Here is a 13307-nt window from a genome sequence, read left to right as displayed (position 1 = left end):
TCCAATTTTACTTTTTTGCAAACTGTAATTATGGAAATAGTACAATGATTACTCAGAAGAATGAATTATGTAAAAAGAATACAAATGGAAATCATTTTATAAAGGGTGATTTTTAATGTACTGGGTACACATCACAATAGAGAAGTCTGTGTGAACATTAGCTTCCCTGGCTCCTCTTATTATTATTTATATATTTTTAATTATTAGGTAAAAGCTTTCATCAACCCAAGGGTCACTTTGAACACCACAATTCTGCCCTACACATGGTCCCATTAAAGGTTGTATACCATTGCCTGTGAACTGTCTTAACCGCCTGTTGTAGGGGGGACACTTTAACATGGACTCTGAACCATGGTGCAACTCAGCATTTTTCAAACTGATAAGCACTGGCAAGGGTGAAGAGTGACAGATAAAGTTCTAAGAACTGAATGTAGATTGAACTGGAGACCTTCGGATCTGTAGTCTGACACTTAACCAATGAGCCAGCAAGTTATTGGTACTGTAGCAGTAAAGTGTACAAGACCTTGAAAGTGTGCGTGCTCTGATTCACATAGCTGGAACAGATTTTTCTTTCTACAGTTTACCTACAACTAATCAAATAGTTTATCATCAACAGACATTGCACAGAATTGATCCTCCCTGCTCTCAGTTGCAAGACAATGCCAGGCAAAGTGAGACACTTCACTTCTGCAGAGTTAATGATATTTTGTCCTGAAATCACATTTTGATCTCTGTTAACGGCTGAAACTATCTTCCCAACATTATCATCACTAGTATCTACAAAGCAAATAACTTGTATAATTTCTGATGCCTCTATTTTCTGCTAGAGCTTACAAAGGTGTGTTTCTTTCCCCCTCCCCCTCCATCCCCCACACCAATCCCCCAGCCCACCTGCACCTCCCAGATACATATGAATGTCATAGCAGTTCATGTGCAACCTACACAGTCACTCTTATAGGCAACAATACAACTTCTGAGAACCCACAGCATAAAAAAATTACACTCAGTACTTGGAAAACTTAATTATTATTGGAGATTTATCCCAAATGTTTCAATAACAGCTACGCCGTGCAACAAAGTTGGTAATTAGGACATGTCCACCCCTCCAAAGTTGCCTAACCCATTTCACTCCAGCAGACGTTTCTCCCTACGGTCTTGGTGCAGTCTGTACCACTGTGCAACTCGCTAGTCAAAACATACTACAGCCTAAGCTTCAAAGGCCTTACTACAGATATAGAAGAATTAATCACAATCTAAAGAAAAGCTCTCATAATTATTTTTGTTGTACAAGAATTGCAAAAGCATGTTTCTGAGACTATTTTGAGGTGGTCACAAACTGAAAATCATTGCTGGCATTTTTACATCCCTAACTATTGTATTCCCAAATGAACCCTTCAAAGACTGCACCCCTGGCCCCTCTTGTTATCAGCACAACACTTCTTCCACATCAACAGTTTGGTGTGCCAACAATGACACAGTACTGTGACTACCTGTGAGACCTGACAATAGTTCTGACACTTCTGCAAATATGTGCTGCCATACCTCTTCCTACACGTCTCACAGCAGTCTGTGCTGCAAAAGCTGGTTATTCAGGTTTTTGACAAGTGGTCACATTAACATGTCCGGACAGTGTACATTTCCCTGGTTTCTCCACAGTTACACTGGACTGCTACACTTTGGCAGACAACTGGGAACACCTTGTTTCTTCTGCACTGTAACATTTTCTATAAACTGAAATATGTATTTGGAATGATTCCCAGAAGGACTGCATAAATGAGCCGTTTTGTTGGGTTAGATGTTGACGCCCATACCACTGGGTTGTGATTTGGAAAAGTTTAATGGTTCCAGTCCTATAAGCAGCATGAGAAATAGGGGTCCATTCAGCAGAGCCCTGCTTGCCTGGATGAGCTTTATACAAGTGAGCTGCAGCAGGTGCCCCATAAGTTCCACCTCAAAAGCCATGGGCCTCATCAGTGCATAGCACAACTTGAGAATTTTTTTTATGTATAGAAAGTTACAACATCCTCATGATCTGGGCAGTTAAGTCAAGATCCTAATTCCCTGTGACAAACAACGTTCCACTTATGTACCGAAAAGTGGTCAATGAAGCATGCACTGGGCTTCCAATTACGGAGGCCAGGTGGCACTTACCAGTCCACAGCTCACAAAACCCAGGCTCATCTAGCACATACCCAGCTGACAAAGGTTGAGCTCCCAGAGGTGCTCACCATTTAGAATGATCCGGGAGGCACGTGTGGCTTTATCGACAATACCACGAACGCGGTGAGCATTACCCCCCCATGTAGGAACACGTGAGGCAATAATGATCCTATGACTTACGTTAGAAAATATATATTAAAGAAACGTGAACCTACATTTATAGCATCTGTAGATCTAGAGAAAGCTTTTGACAAAGTTGTCTGGAATACATTCTCTGTAATTCAGAAGGTAACAGGGATAAAATACAGGGATTGAAAGGTTATCTACAACCTGTACCAAAACCAGACTGCTATTATGCAAATTGAAGGACATGAAAGAGAAGCAGTGATTGAGAAGGGAGTGAGACAGGGTTGTAGCCTTTCCTTGATGTTATTCAATCTGTACATTGAGCAAGCAGTAAAGATAATGAAAGAAAAATCTGGAGAAGGAATTAAAGTTAAGGAAAAAGAAATAAAAAGTATAAGGTTTGCCAATGACACTGTAATTCTGGTGAAGACCGCAAAGGACTTGGAAGAGCAATTGAATGGAGTGGATAGGGTCTCATCGATAAAAGTAAAACAAGGAAAATAAAATGTAGTCGAATTTAATCATGTGATGCTATGGGAATTAGATAAGAGTAGAGTGAAGAGCTGCATCAAACCAGTCTCTGGAGTGAAGACCACAACACCGCCACAACAACATGCTGCTTACAACTAAAAACAATGTTTAAATGAATTTACACCCCAAGTTGAATACAGGATTCGTCTCATATCCTGTTATGCTTCAGTAAATCATTGTGCACTAGAAAGTGAGTGAGTGGTTTTAGACTTTTCCCTGGATAAATATTTATGGTTTGTGATACTTAAGATGGATAAAAAAATGTTTATGATTTAGGTAAAAATGAAAATGAAGTCTAGTCAGGACAGATGATACATCACTGTCAAAACTGGTGAGATATCACAAGCTTTATGACAAAAGGAGTGTTAGCCACTAGAGGGAAAAACAATGCACAATGGGAGGTCCTTAAAAAAAATGATGGGATGACTCATCACACAATCAATATGCAGCAGTCAGATACCAATAAAATGTTTACTAATGTTGTATACTGCTCTAGTAATGATAATCAAATAAAACAAAAAATCAGAAAGGACTACAGAGTACTTACTTACCAAGATATCGGTACGCAAGTCAACCAAAAATTTGACACCTGTTTCGAGCCGACTCACATGTGTGAAAAGCCAGGAGTAGGGTGGTGTCAAGAAGTTCCTTAATCTTTCCTCTGCCTTCAGAATCTGTGCAGTGTCACATGAAGTCTGGAAAAAAACAAAACAAAGCACTGGAACAATATGTGCACTTCTTTGGTTGAGAAAGTGAAAGTAATAAAAAACTGACATGTTACCTCTGAACTTGGTAAACATTCTGCTGCTTTTCTGACTGCTGTATGATCTACAGAATGCTCGGTAGACAATGCTTTGAGAAAGCCATATCTGTGAGGCTTCAGAAGACATTTGTAGGCTGCACACAAGTTTTTTACTTTACTCTGCAACACATAAAGTGACAACAAGGGACTAATTCTACTGTAATTTAACTTCAAGGAAAACAATTCATTTAAAGTATAACATGTAAAATAAAGAAAGACAACACTCTCCTGCAGTTGATTGATGTGATGCATAGAAACAGGCAATAGAAAACAGTACTTACACTAGCTTTTAAGCTCTCACTCTTGCTCTAGTGAAAGTGCATTCATTGGCTCTGAGCACTATGGGACTCAACTGCTGAGGTCATTAGTCCCCTAGAACTTAGAACTAGTTAAACCTAACTAACCTAAGGACATCACAAACATCCATGCCCGAGGCAGGATTCGAACCTGCGACCATAGCGGTCTTGCGGTTCCAGACTGCAGCGCCTTTAACCGCACGGCCACTTCGGCCGGCGAAAGTGCATTCATTCCTTCACACAAACACACAGATGCACACACCTGCTGTGAGACTGATATATATATTTAAAATATAAACTGTTTACCTAGCAAATAAATAGTAGTGTCATTTTATATCATATTCATGTTACTCACACTTACTGAAATATGCTTTCCATTTTTTAAAAGAAAAACAGTGAAGGCAATTATTCTACCAATTGCTAAGAAATATTATAAACCATATCATATTTCAAATGTGCCCACTACAACATCTGTGGTGCATTTTCTATTTTTGCTGTTTTCAGTTCTTATATTAATACTGAATGAATATTCTGCCCCACTCCTTTCAACATTATTCATTTGCAAGGCAAGTTCAGAAACTGACACAGCAGTTGAGCATAAAATATACACAAGAAATCATTGTGAAATAACACTTGGAGAAATAACTTACTGACATTTATAAAAATGTATGGAGTTAATAAATGACATGTTAGAATACAATCTCAAGCTACTAGTTAAGATACAAACCAGTAAACCCATGATTCTTTAAAGAATCAAACTCTCATGTATAATACAGCTTCAACTGTCTGATAACTTTAAACATGAGTTCATGTGTTATATATCTGACAGGAAGTATGTATGCCATATGTAGTTAGGAAAGGTATGAAATTATGCTTACTGTTTGTCGGAAGTTGGTAGGTGTTTCATTATGAAACACTGGATGAATATAGTGTGCGTAATTTGCACTCCATTTTAAGCAAAATCTAATTTTTCATTCATCACAATGTTTACCACATCATATTTCCTGAATTGTGTCTCATACAACAACATAATTTCGCAGGTTCATTCAGTGGGATATGTGGATACTGTCTGCAAACTACACTGCAAATAGTGTTGGTAAAAAAGAAGTAATAAATTAAAATGCCATACCTGATACTTAAGTTTGACTGTATCATACCTCTTAATAAGTAGATTATGACAGCATTTTAAATTTGGCAATAATTATGCGAAATATTGAAAATCAAATTTTTGTTGCCCTTGGCAGCCATTAGATAGGCAACCTGCAACTGGAAACTGGGTTCCATGGTTACAATTTAGTAATAAAGATAGCAATAAAATGCTGCATAAATAATAACTTAAATTTCCTTCCTTTTATTTAAAAATCACGTAATTACTGTCATCATATTCAGCTAAAGTTAGAAAGGGGGATGGGGAATGCTCTGACAGAAAAAATAAAGACAATTAACATGTTTTTATTCGTTTTCTGCTGCTTACACAAAAAATTTACAGTTACATATTAAAGAGAAATGCAACATAATAAAGCAAGAACAAATTTATACAATTCCTAACTGTAACAGAGCAACCTCCTCTCTCTCTCTCTCTCTCTCTCTCTCTCTCTCTCTCTCTCTCTCCCCCTCCCCCCCTTCTCCCCCCCCTCCCCCTCTGAATTTAATTTTTATCATACGAGGTGGGGGGTACTACTTCAATTTTGAATAACTAATTTTTAAACTCATGCTGAATATTTCAGTATTTTAATTCACCTCAGACAGATTTTCTGGTGCTTATATTATGTGCTGAGGTCTGTGACTGTTCTTGTCTGTCATTTTTTTAATGAGCATGACTATAGGCCCTAGAATCCTTCATGAAATATCTTTGGAAAATCAAGCTTTTAAGACCCTTCCTTTCTCTTCACAATTAAAGGCGAATACCGAGACTGTATTACTATTTCATTTTTGCCTGTAAGAGTGCAGGTAAACTGAATTTATGAATTCTTGTGTTGGATAGCATATTAACAATAGCATTAACCATGCATGTCATAAACTCAGCTTAACTAATGCTCTTAATTAATTTTAGGCAGAGGTTTTCCAATTAAAGTTAGCTTGGAGGAATAACAGAGATTCCACAGCGGTGGGACTGAACCACAGCCTGTATTTTTTATCAGAGGATGATCGATACTGGCCAAAACTGGTAATTTGATTAGAAACAAATGTGACTGTGCCAGGTAATTAAATTATTTTCTAATTCATTATGTTACTTTTGAGCAAAAGGTCTGGTATTACACTTCAGTCCTATACGTGCACATCTGGAATAATAACTAAATTTGCATCTTCTAACAATGCAAATCGAAGATAATTTGCAGTATATTTATCAAAAACAAGCAAGTACCCTCAACAGAATGATCTACATCTACACACATGTACTCTGCAAACCACTGTCAGTTGCATGACAGAGGGTACTTACATTGTATCACGTTAGGATTTCTTCCTATTCTATTCAAATTTGCCTAAATGCCTGTTTGCATGCTGTAACTAGTCTAGCCTTGTCTTCACAGTTCCTATGGGCGTGATACATAGGGGCTGAGTATATTTCTAGATTCTTTATTTAATAATGGTACTGGCAACTTTCTAAATAGGAATTCACATGATAATTCCCATATATCTTCAAGCGACAGTCAATTCAGGTTTTTTAACATTTCCCTGGTGCTCTTCCATGAGACAAACAAAACTGTGACCAATTGTGCCACCTTTCATTGTATACAATCAGTATCCACTGTCAGTCCTATTTTATAATGTCCCCACAGGCTTGCATTTTCCCAGTATTCTGACAACGAACCAAAGCCTGTCATCTGAATTATCTATGACAGCCAATGTGATCATTTCATTTCATATCACCACAAATTATTACATGCCGGTACTTGTATGAGTTGACTCATTCAACCAGTAACTTAAAGATATTTGTGAACCTTTTTTCAGATAACTCCTCCTTGCAGATCATCTTTTTCCTCATCTTATTCCTTGTCTTCTGGGGGTCAGCATATTATTCTGCATTTGGCAGTGTTAGTGGTAGTGGGTGGCCAGATGCCCTTCGTGTCACCACCCATTCTTCCTCTGGGACAGAATTTGTGTACCTCATCTGCCTGCAACTAGTGTTGTCAATGTGAAAGTGTGAAAATGTTTTCAAAATGTTTGAGAGTAATGTAACCGAGGGGTGAAGTGGCTACCAGCCTTGGGTTCACCAAGTCAGATGTGAGAAATAGCCTAAAAACCACATCCAGACCGGCTGGCACACCAGCCCTTGTCTTTAACTGCTAGGCAGATTCGAGCCACGGCCAGCATATCTCCCCGTAGCCCAGATATGGTGTGCTAAAATATGTAGCTGTCCAGGCGGGTCCCTCCCTCTACCATTATATGAAAAACTCTGACTTTACTGTTTACTACTAAGTATCCCAGATCAATAAAATACAACATCGACAACAAGAGCCCCAAAACACTTCTCTGAGTCGCACCTGAATTTACTTCTATACCTATCTATGACTCTCCATCCAAGGCAACATGCTGCATCCTCACTAACAGGAAATTCATAATCCAGTCAAAAACTTTGCTTGACAGCCCATACAATCACGTTTTTCATAAAAAGCATAAGCATGGTACAGAGTCAAATGCTTCTCAAATGTCAAAAAACACTCAAACACTAAATTTCCTTTGATCCATGGCTTTCAGGGTGTCATGCAAGAAAAGTGAGAATTGAACTTTGCAAGGCCAATGTTTTTGGAATCTGTGTGGGTTGGCATTTTGTTCAAGATACCCCATCACACGTGAGTTCAAAATATGATCTAAAATTATACAACAGATGGGCATCAATGAAATTCATTGATAGTTGACAGATTTTTTTCTGTTACTCTTCTTGTAGACATTTGTGACCTGTGCTTTCTTCCAACCACTGGGTATAGCTTTTTGTTTGAGGTATCTACTGTATATTATGGTTAAAATCTAATTCCATGAGGCCATGGAGTGTTGTTAATTTTAGCATTTCCCACTGTTTCTCAAAGGCACTTACACTAATACCTGTATCACTCATTTTTGAAGTGGTGAGAAAATTGAACTGGGCCACTACTACTGCATTTTCCTTTGTAAAGGAGTGTTAAAAACTGAGTTCAGCATTATGGATTACCTCAAAGAAAATGACCTATTGACACATAGTCACTATGGATATGGAAAATATCATTCTTATGAAACACAATTAGGTCTTTATCCACATGAAGTAATGAGAGCTATTGATAGGAGATCTCAAAATGACTTCATATTTCTAGATGGCTTTTGATACAGTTCCTTACAAGTGGCTTCTATTCAAATTGCACTCCAAAGGTGCAACATCTCAATTGTGTGACTGGATTGGCACAGTTTATGGTAACTGATGGCAATTCACTGTGTAAAACATAAGCGATATCTGGTGTTCCCCAAGGAAATGTTATAGGCCCTCTGTTGATCCTAATGTATATGAACAATTTAGGAAACAATCAGAGTAGTACTCTTACATTGTTTGCAGCTGATACTGCCACTTATTCTCTTGTTAACTCATGATCACAACCAATTGCAAAATGATTCACACAAGATATCTGTATGGTTCAAAAAAGTGGCAACTGACGGGGAACAGCGCGGTCATTGGTCGCATCGATCGGATTAGGGAAGGAAGTTGGCCGTGCCCTTTCAAAGGAACCATCCCGGCACTTGCCTGGATTAGGGAAATCACGGAAAACCTAAATCAGGATGGCCGAATGTGGGATCGAACCGTTGTCCTCCCGAATGCAAGTCCAGTGTAGTGGCAACTGACTAAATAATGAAAAGTGCGATGTGATCCACGTGAGTATGAAACTATACTCAAATTTCAATCACCAACTTTCTCCTCCAAATGCAAAAATATTTTGTTAACACCCAACTATATACATCATGAAAGGGTTAACATAATAAAGTAAAAGAAATCAGAGCTCCCATAGAAAGTGCCCATTTTTCTCATGCGCATTTTGAGAGTGGAACAGTAGAGAAATAGCTTGAAGGTGGTTCGGTGAACCCTCTGCCTGGCACTTAATTGTGAACTCCAGAGTAGTCATGCAGATGCAGATTTATATTTCTGTTTTTGGTTTGTTACCCTCAATTTCAGATTCTGTGTCATCCATTAGTTTCTGAACACTAATCTTGGTGCCACCAAAATCTTTTATACATGACCAGAATTTCTTGGGGTTTTGTGAGAGATCTTTTCGTAAGATTTTGTTATGGTAGTCACTGAAGGCTTCACTCATTGCCCTTTTGAGAGCCCAATGCAGTTCATTCAGTATCTCTCTCTATAGGCTTATGTTCTGTTTTACACCTAATATGCAGTAGTCACTGTTCCTTTGGAACTTTTTGTACACTGACTGTATTCCGTGGAGGATACCTTCCATCCTGCACAGTTCTAATTCGCGCATGTCTATCCAGTGCTTGGTCAACTATTCTTTTGAACTTGGAGCACATTTCCTTTACAAGTTCTACCATAGAGGTAAATGGATTGACTTCCTCTTTGATGTATGACACAATTGCCTCCTTATCTAGATTACTAAATATGTGAATCTTTCTGCTTGTTTAGTTTCCATTTGTACATTAATAATCATTGCTGTTACTAATGGGTCATGGTTACTGAAACCATTTTCAATCAGGATATTTTCAAAGAGGACCAGCGTATTTGTTGCCATTAAATCTAATTATTTCCATTATGAGTGAGTTTCTGTTTTCAGGGAAAGCATTTAGTGTTATTTCACAGGATGTCATGTCCTAGGAACCAATTATAAGTTAATGTTGTCTACTACCTCTACTGATACAGAGAGTTGTTCATGCAACTTTGCATGTAGTTTCAATTTCTGTTTTGGTGGATTTGAGTTTCTTCTCTATTAGTACAAATACACCACCTCAATTTCCTATTAGCCTATCCTTTCCACACTCACTTAGATTTACCCCAGAAATCACACTGCTATCAAAGTCAGGTGTTAGCAAACTTTCTGTTCCTAGTATTATATGAGCCCTACTACTCTTCAGGGCTGCTTTAATAACCAATTGCTGTGAGATTAACATGGAAATGATACTCTCTGCTTTTTGTTCTGTAGATAAAAACCATGAACTTGCTGTGTGTACCATTCCATAATATTTTAAATTTCGCATGATGATATCACAGTTCACACACTCAAAAGTCTTAGCCAAGTCACACAATATTCTCAGCAGTAACAATTTTTGAATTATTGATTCTAGTATATCACCTGTCAAAGTAAATATAACCTGTTCAGCTCACCGATCTTTTTGAAATCCAAAGTGTCTGGTATACAGTGTTTTCTTGTACTAACTGTGATCTTCTCAAAAAGTTTTGAAAATTCTGGCAATAATGAGACAGGTGGTAATTCTTTACTAACATTCTATCTCTTTTTTTTGTAAAATGGCTTGGAAAATAGCACGTTTAAGTCTGGACATATAGACTGCACATGGTGGCCTTCCGTGTTGCCTCCCATGGATATGATTCACTTATCTCTGACAGAGGAGCAACAGGGACTGATACCCACATGAGTTACAGGACCTATGTTAAATCCTAGTGTATCAGTGCAACATTGCGTTCTTACACATCCCAATTTGGCACGTACTTCCGTGATGGTTTACGAGGTGACAAATCCATTCTTACCGCTCAGTGGAGCTCGGCTGGCAAGGCCACACCAGAAGATTTCCCAGTTATCTACTCGGGTTCCTAGCGCAGTATGATCCTTTCTAGCATATACCATCTCATATGGTGGAAGCAACTCTGGTCTTTATGGTACGCACTTTAGAATTACACACAGCTATAACCTAAGGTATATAAACATATCAGTCAGTATGATGGCTGTTCACATAATAAATTAACATCTTACTGACAGTATGATGGACACACTCCATTCTTCCGTTTCGCTGGGAGTGGCTAGTTCTGAGCTATTGGATCTGCAATAGATGGCGTAGCTGCTTAAGCAACTCTGACATAATGTTTATGACCTGATCTGTAAATATTGTCAGAAATGCCAAACTCTAGTAATCAGTTATGTACTGTGGCATTTGCCACCATACTCGCTTGTTGATTCGGGATTGTAACATTTGCAACATAGTGTGAAAAGTGATCTATTGAGGTTAACACGTAGTGGTTACCCACCGGTGTTAGGTTGACCAGACCTAAAATGTCCATGCCCATCATTTAGAATGGCTTGCATGCCTCCAGGAACCTTTGAAACAGTACTCACTGGTGACTGAGATTGTCACATTGTGTGCTTGGCATACAATTTGTCACATACTGATTGATATCCTGCCTCCTTGCCCTCCACCAATATTGCTCAGCTATTCAACTAACAATTTTTATTCAGGCCCCAAGACTTGCTAATATGACGTCACATGCTTGCCTCAACAATTCATCCTTCAAAGCAACAGATAACAATATGCATGCCTCGTACTTCATCATACTATACAAGAGCCCCTCATGTGTTGTGAACTGTGGCTGCGTTCTAAATAACTGGCAGACCACTACCCAACAGCATTCTCTCATGCTCTGGGCCCAATGCTGGCTGCAGCCTGCAGCCTATTTATCAGCAGAGTTCACCTGCAGCAGTTCTAGCGCAGCCCAGGATTCCAATTGGACATCAACCCAGTGCAGCCTTGGACACCAACTAGACAACAACCTACACACCAGCCAGACATCACCTAGGATGTCATCACCTGCCTGAGCCCATTGGCATCTGTCCATCCCAGCAGCTGCCGTTGGTTTGAGAACTTGTCTCCCATCAGCTGCCAGCACTCTGCCAACTTCCCAACAGCTAGGTTGCACCCCGAGCCCAACTGGACACTGGTCACCCATCGGTTGCCAGCAATTTGCCAACATCCCATCCACCACACATCAACAAAGCTGGACACCATCTAGGACATCGACCAAATGCTGACCAAGGACCTCAAGCCAGACTAAAGTTGAGAGATTTTATCATTCTACCCAAAGTGGCTATTACTTTACATTTCACACCAGAACTGTGAACTGTTCATTTGTATGTTTACCAATAAATGTGATTCTTTCATTGTACCCCAGGAGCCAACTATATTACATGGTGTTCTTGTACTACATAATGGCAAAAGTTGGTGATGAGATGGCCCAACCCTGCCGCCGTGAACCAGTTGATAAAGCTTCTGTCGAATATGACCCAACACAACTTGTCTCATTCACCACTGCTATCCTGCCTAATGGCTGCCCTCCACCAGCTGTGGCCAATGTTGCACGTGCTTTTGGCTGAAAGCCTGCATCTGTGGCCTGCCTACCTTCTGAGGATGCCTCACCGTCCATTCCACCACATGCCCATTCAGGGCACTTGTCTGGTGTTGTTACCTCAGAGCTTGACTGCTGCCATGTCCTAACCCAGACATTGCTGCCCTGGATTTTCCCATCAGCCGCAAGCATTTTGCCAATGTCCGATCAGCCAGACTGCCTCTGGCTGCACAGATAGCACCACGTTCCACGCTGCACTTCCTGTCACCATTTCCCATGTCTTAATGCACAATCCTACTGCTGGTTTTGCACCAGGACTGTAGGCTCACATTTCTCGCATTTGGAACTGCTCTGCTTCCAGCGTGCCTCACAGTCACCAGCTTGGTTTTTCTTCCACCAGCATCAAGCTGCTCTTATTTACTTATTTGCTATTTTCTTTTAGTCTGTTAACTATATAAAAGAACAGACTGAATGTAGCAGATGAATTGGCATGAATATAGTAAATAATATTTTAATGCAATTTCAAATATGTTGGTAATAACTAAGCATAATGCTGATTAAAAGAAAAATCTACATAGAATACCATAAAAACTGTTCACCCAGAATCCAGAAGAGAGACACTGGTCTATTACATTATGCAGCATTGGCGACCACAGATTATGTAATTTATAATTCTGGGCTAAACCATTATACAACACTACACTACATTACGGTACTTGGTATCAGAAAGAAGTTGGATTTCTCATCTGTCTAGATTGTTAGCCCCTGGCACACTGTGGTGCAACTCAGGATTCACAGGAGCTGGGCTGCACTGCTGTGCCACCCAAGGTGTAGAATGGGAGATGGCTGTCAGGGTCTCAGGAAATCATTCCTGACCCTCCCCATTGCTCATCTCCTCACTGCTTCCAAGAGATTGTTGTAGGTGGATGTTCTGCCGTGGCATATCTTGTTATCATGATGTATGGATTCTTCTTGGTTATCTCTCAGCCACTTAGGCTTGCAGTTCATAAGCTCATATTTTAGCTATCAGCGAGTTCAGCTTATGCCACAGTCCTCATTCCTTATTATATTGTAGGCTGTTGCATTTTCAAATGCATTCCTGGCTTGGTCTGTAACATCTTGTCTAATT

The 13307-nt window shown here is 39.5% G+C and overlaps 1 protein-coding gene across 3 annotated transcripts in view; it reads right to left on the bottom strand.

Moving 5' to 3' along the window:
• LOC124722992 (malonyl-CoA decarboxylase, mitochondrial-like) overlaps positions 1–13307 on the bottom strand; it is a 100464-nt gene that overhangs the window by 76096 nt on the left and 11061 nt on the right. For all 3 annotated transcript variants that reach the window (XM_047248162.1, XM_047248163.1, XM_047248161.1), the window contains 2 exons: positions 3599–3739; positions 3369–3512 (listed from right to left, as the gene is read on the bottom strand). In XM_047248162.1, the coding sequence (XP_047104118.1) occupies positions 3369–3512; positions 3599–3739 (285 nt within the window). The remainder of the gene's footprint in view (positions 1–3368; positions 3513–3598; positions 3740–13307) is intronic.

Source organism: Schistocerca piceifrons, chromosome X (genome assembly GCF_021461385.2).
Source record: "Schistocerca piceifrons isolate TAMUIC-IGC-003096 chromosome X, iqSchPice1.1, whole genome shotgun sequence".
Taxonomy (NCBI): domain Eukaryota; kingdom Metazoa; phylum Arthropoda; class Insecta; order Orthoptera; family Acrididae; genus Schistocerca; species Schistocerca piceifrons.
This window is presented reverse-complemented; position numbering and strand designations above follow the sequence as displayed.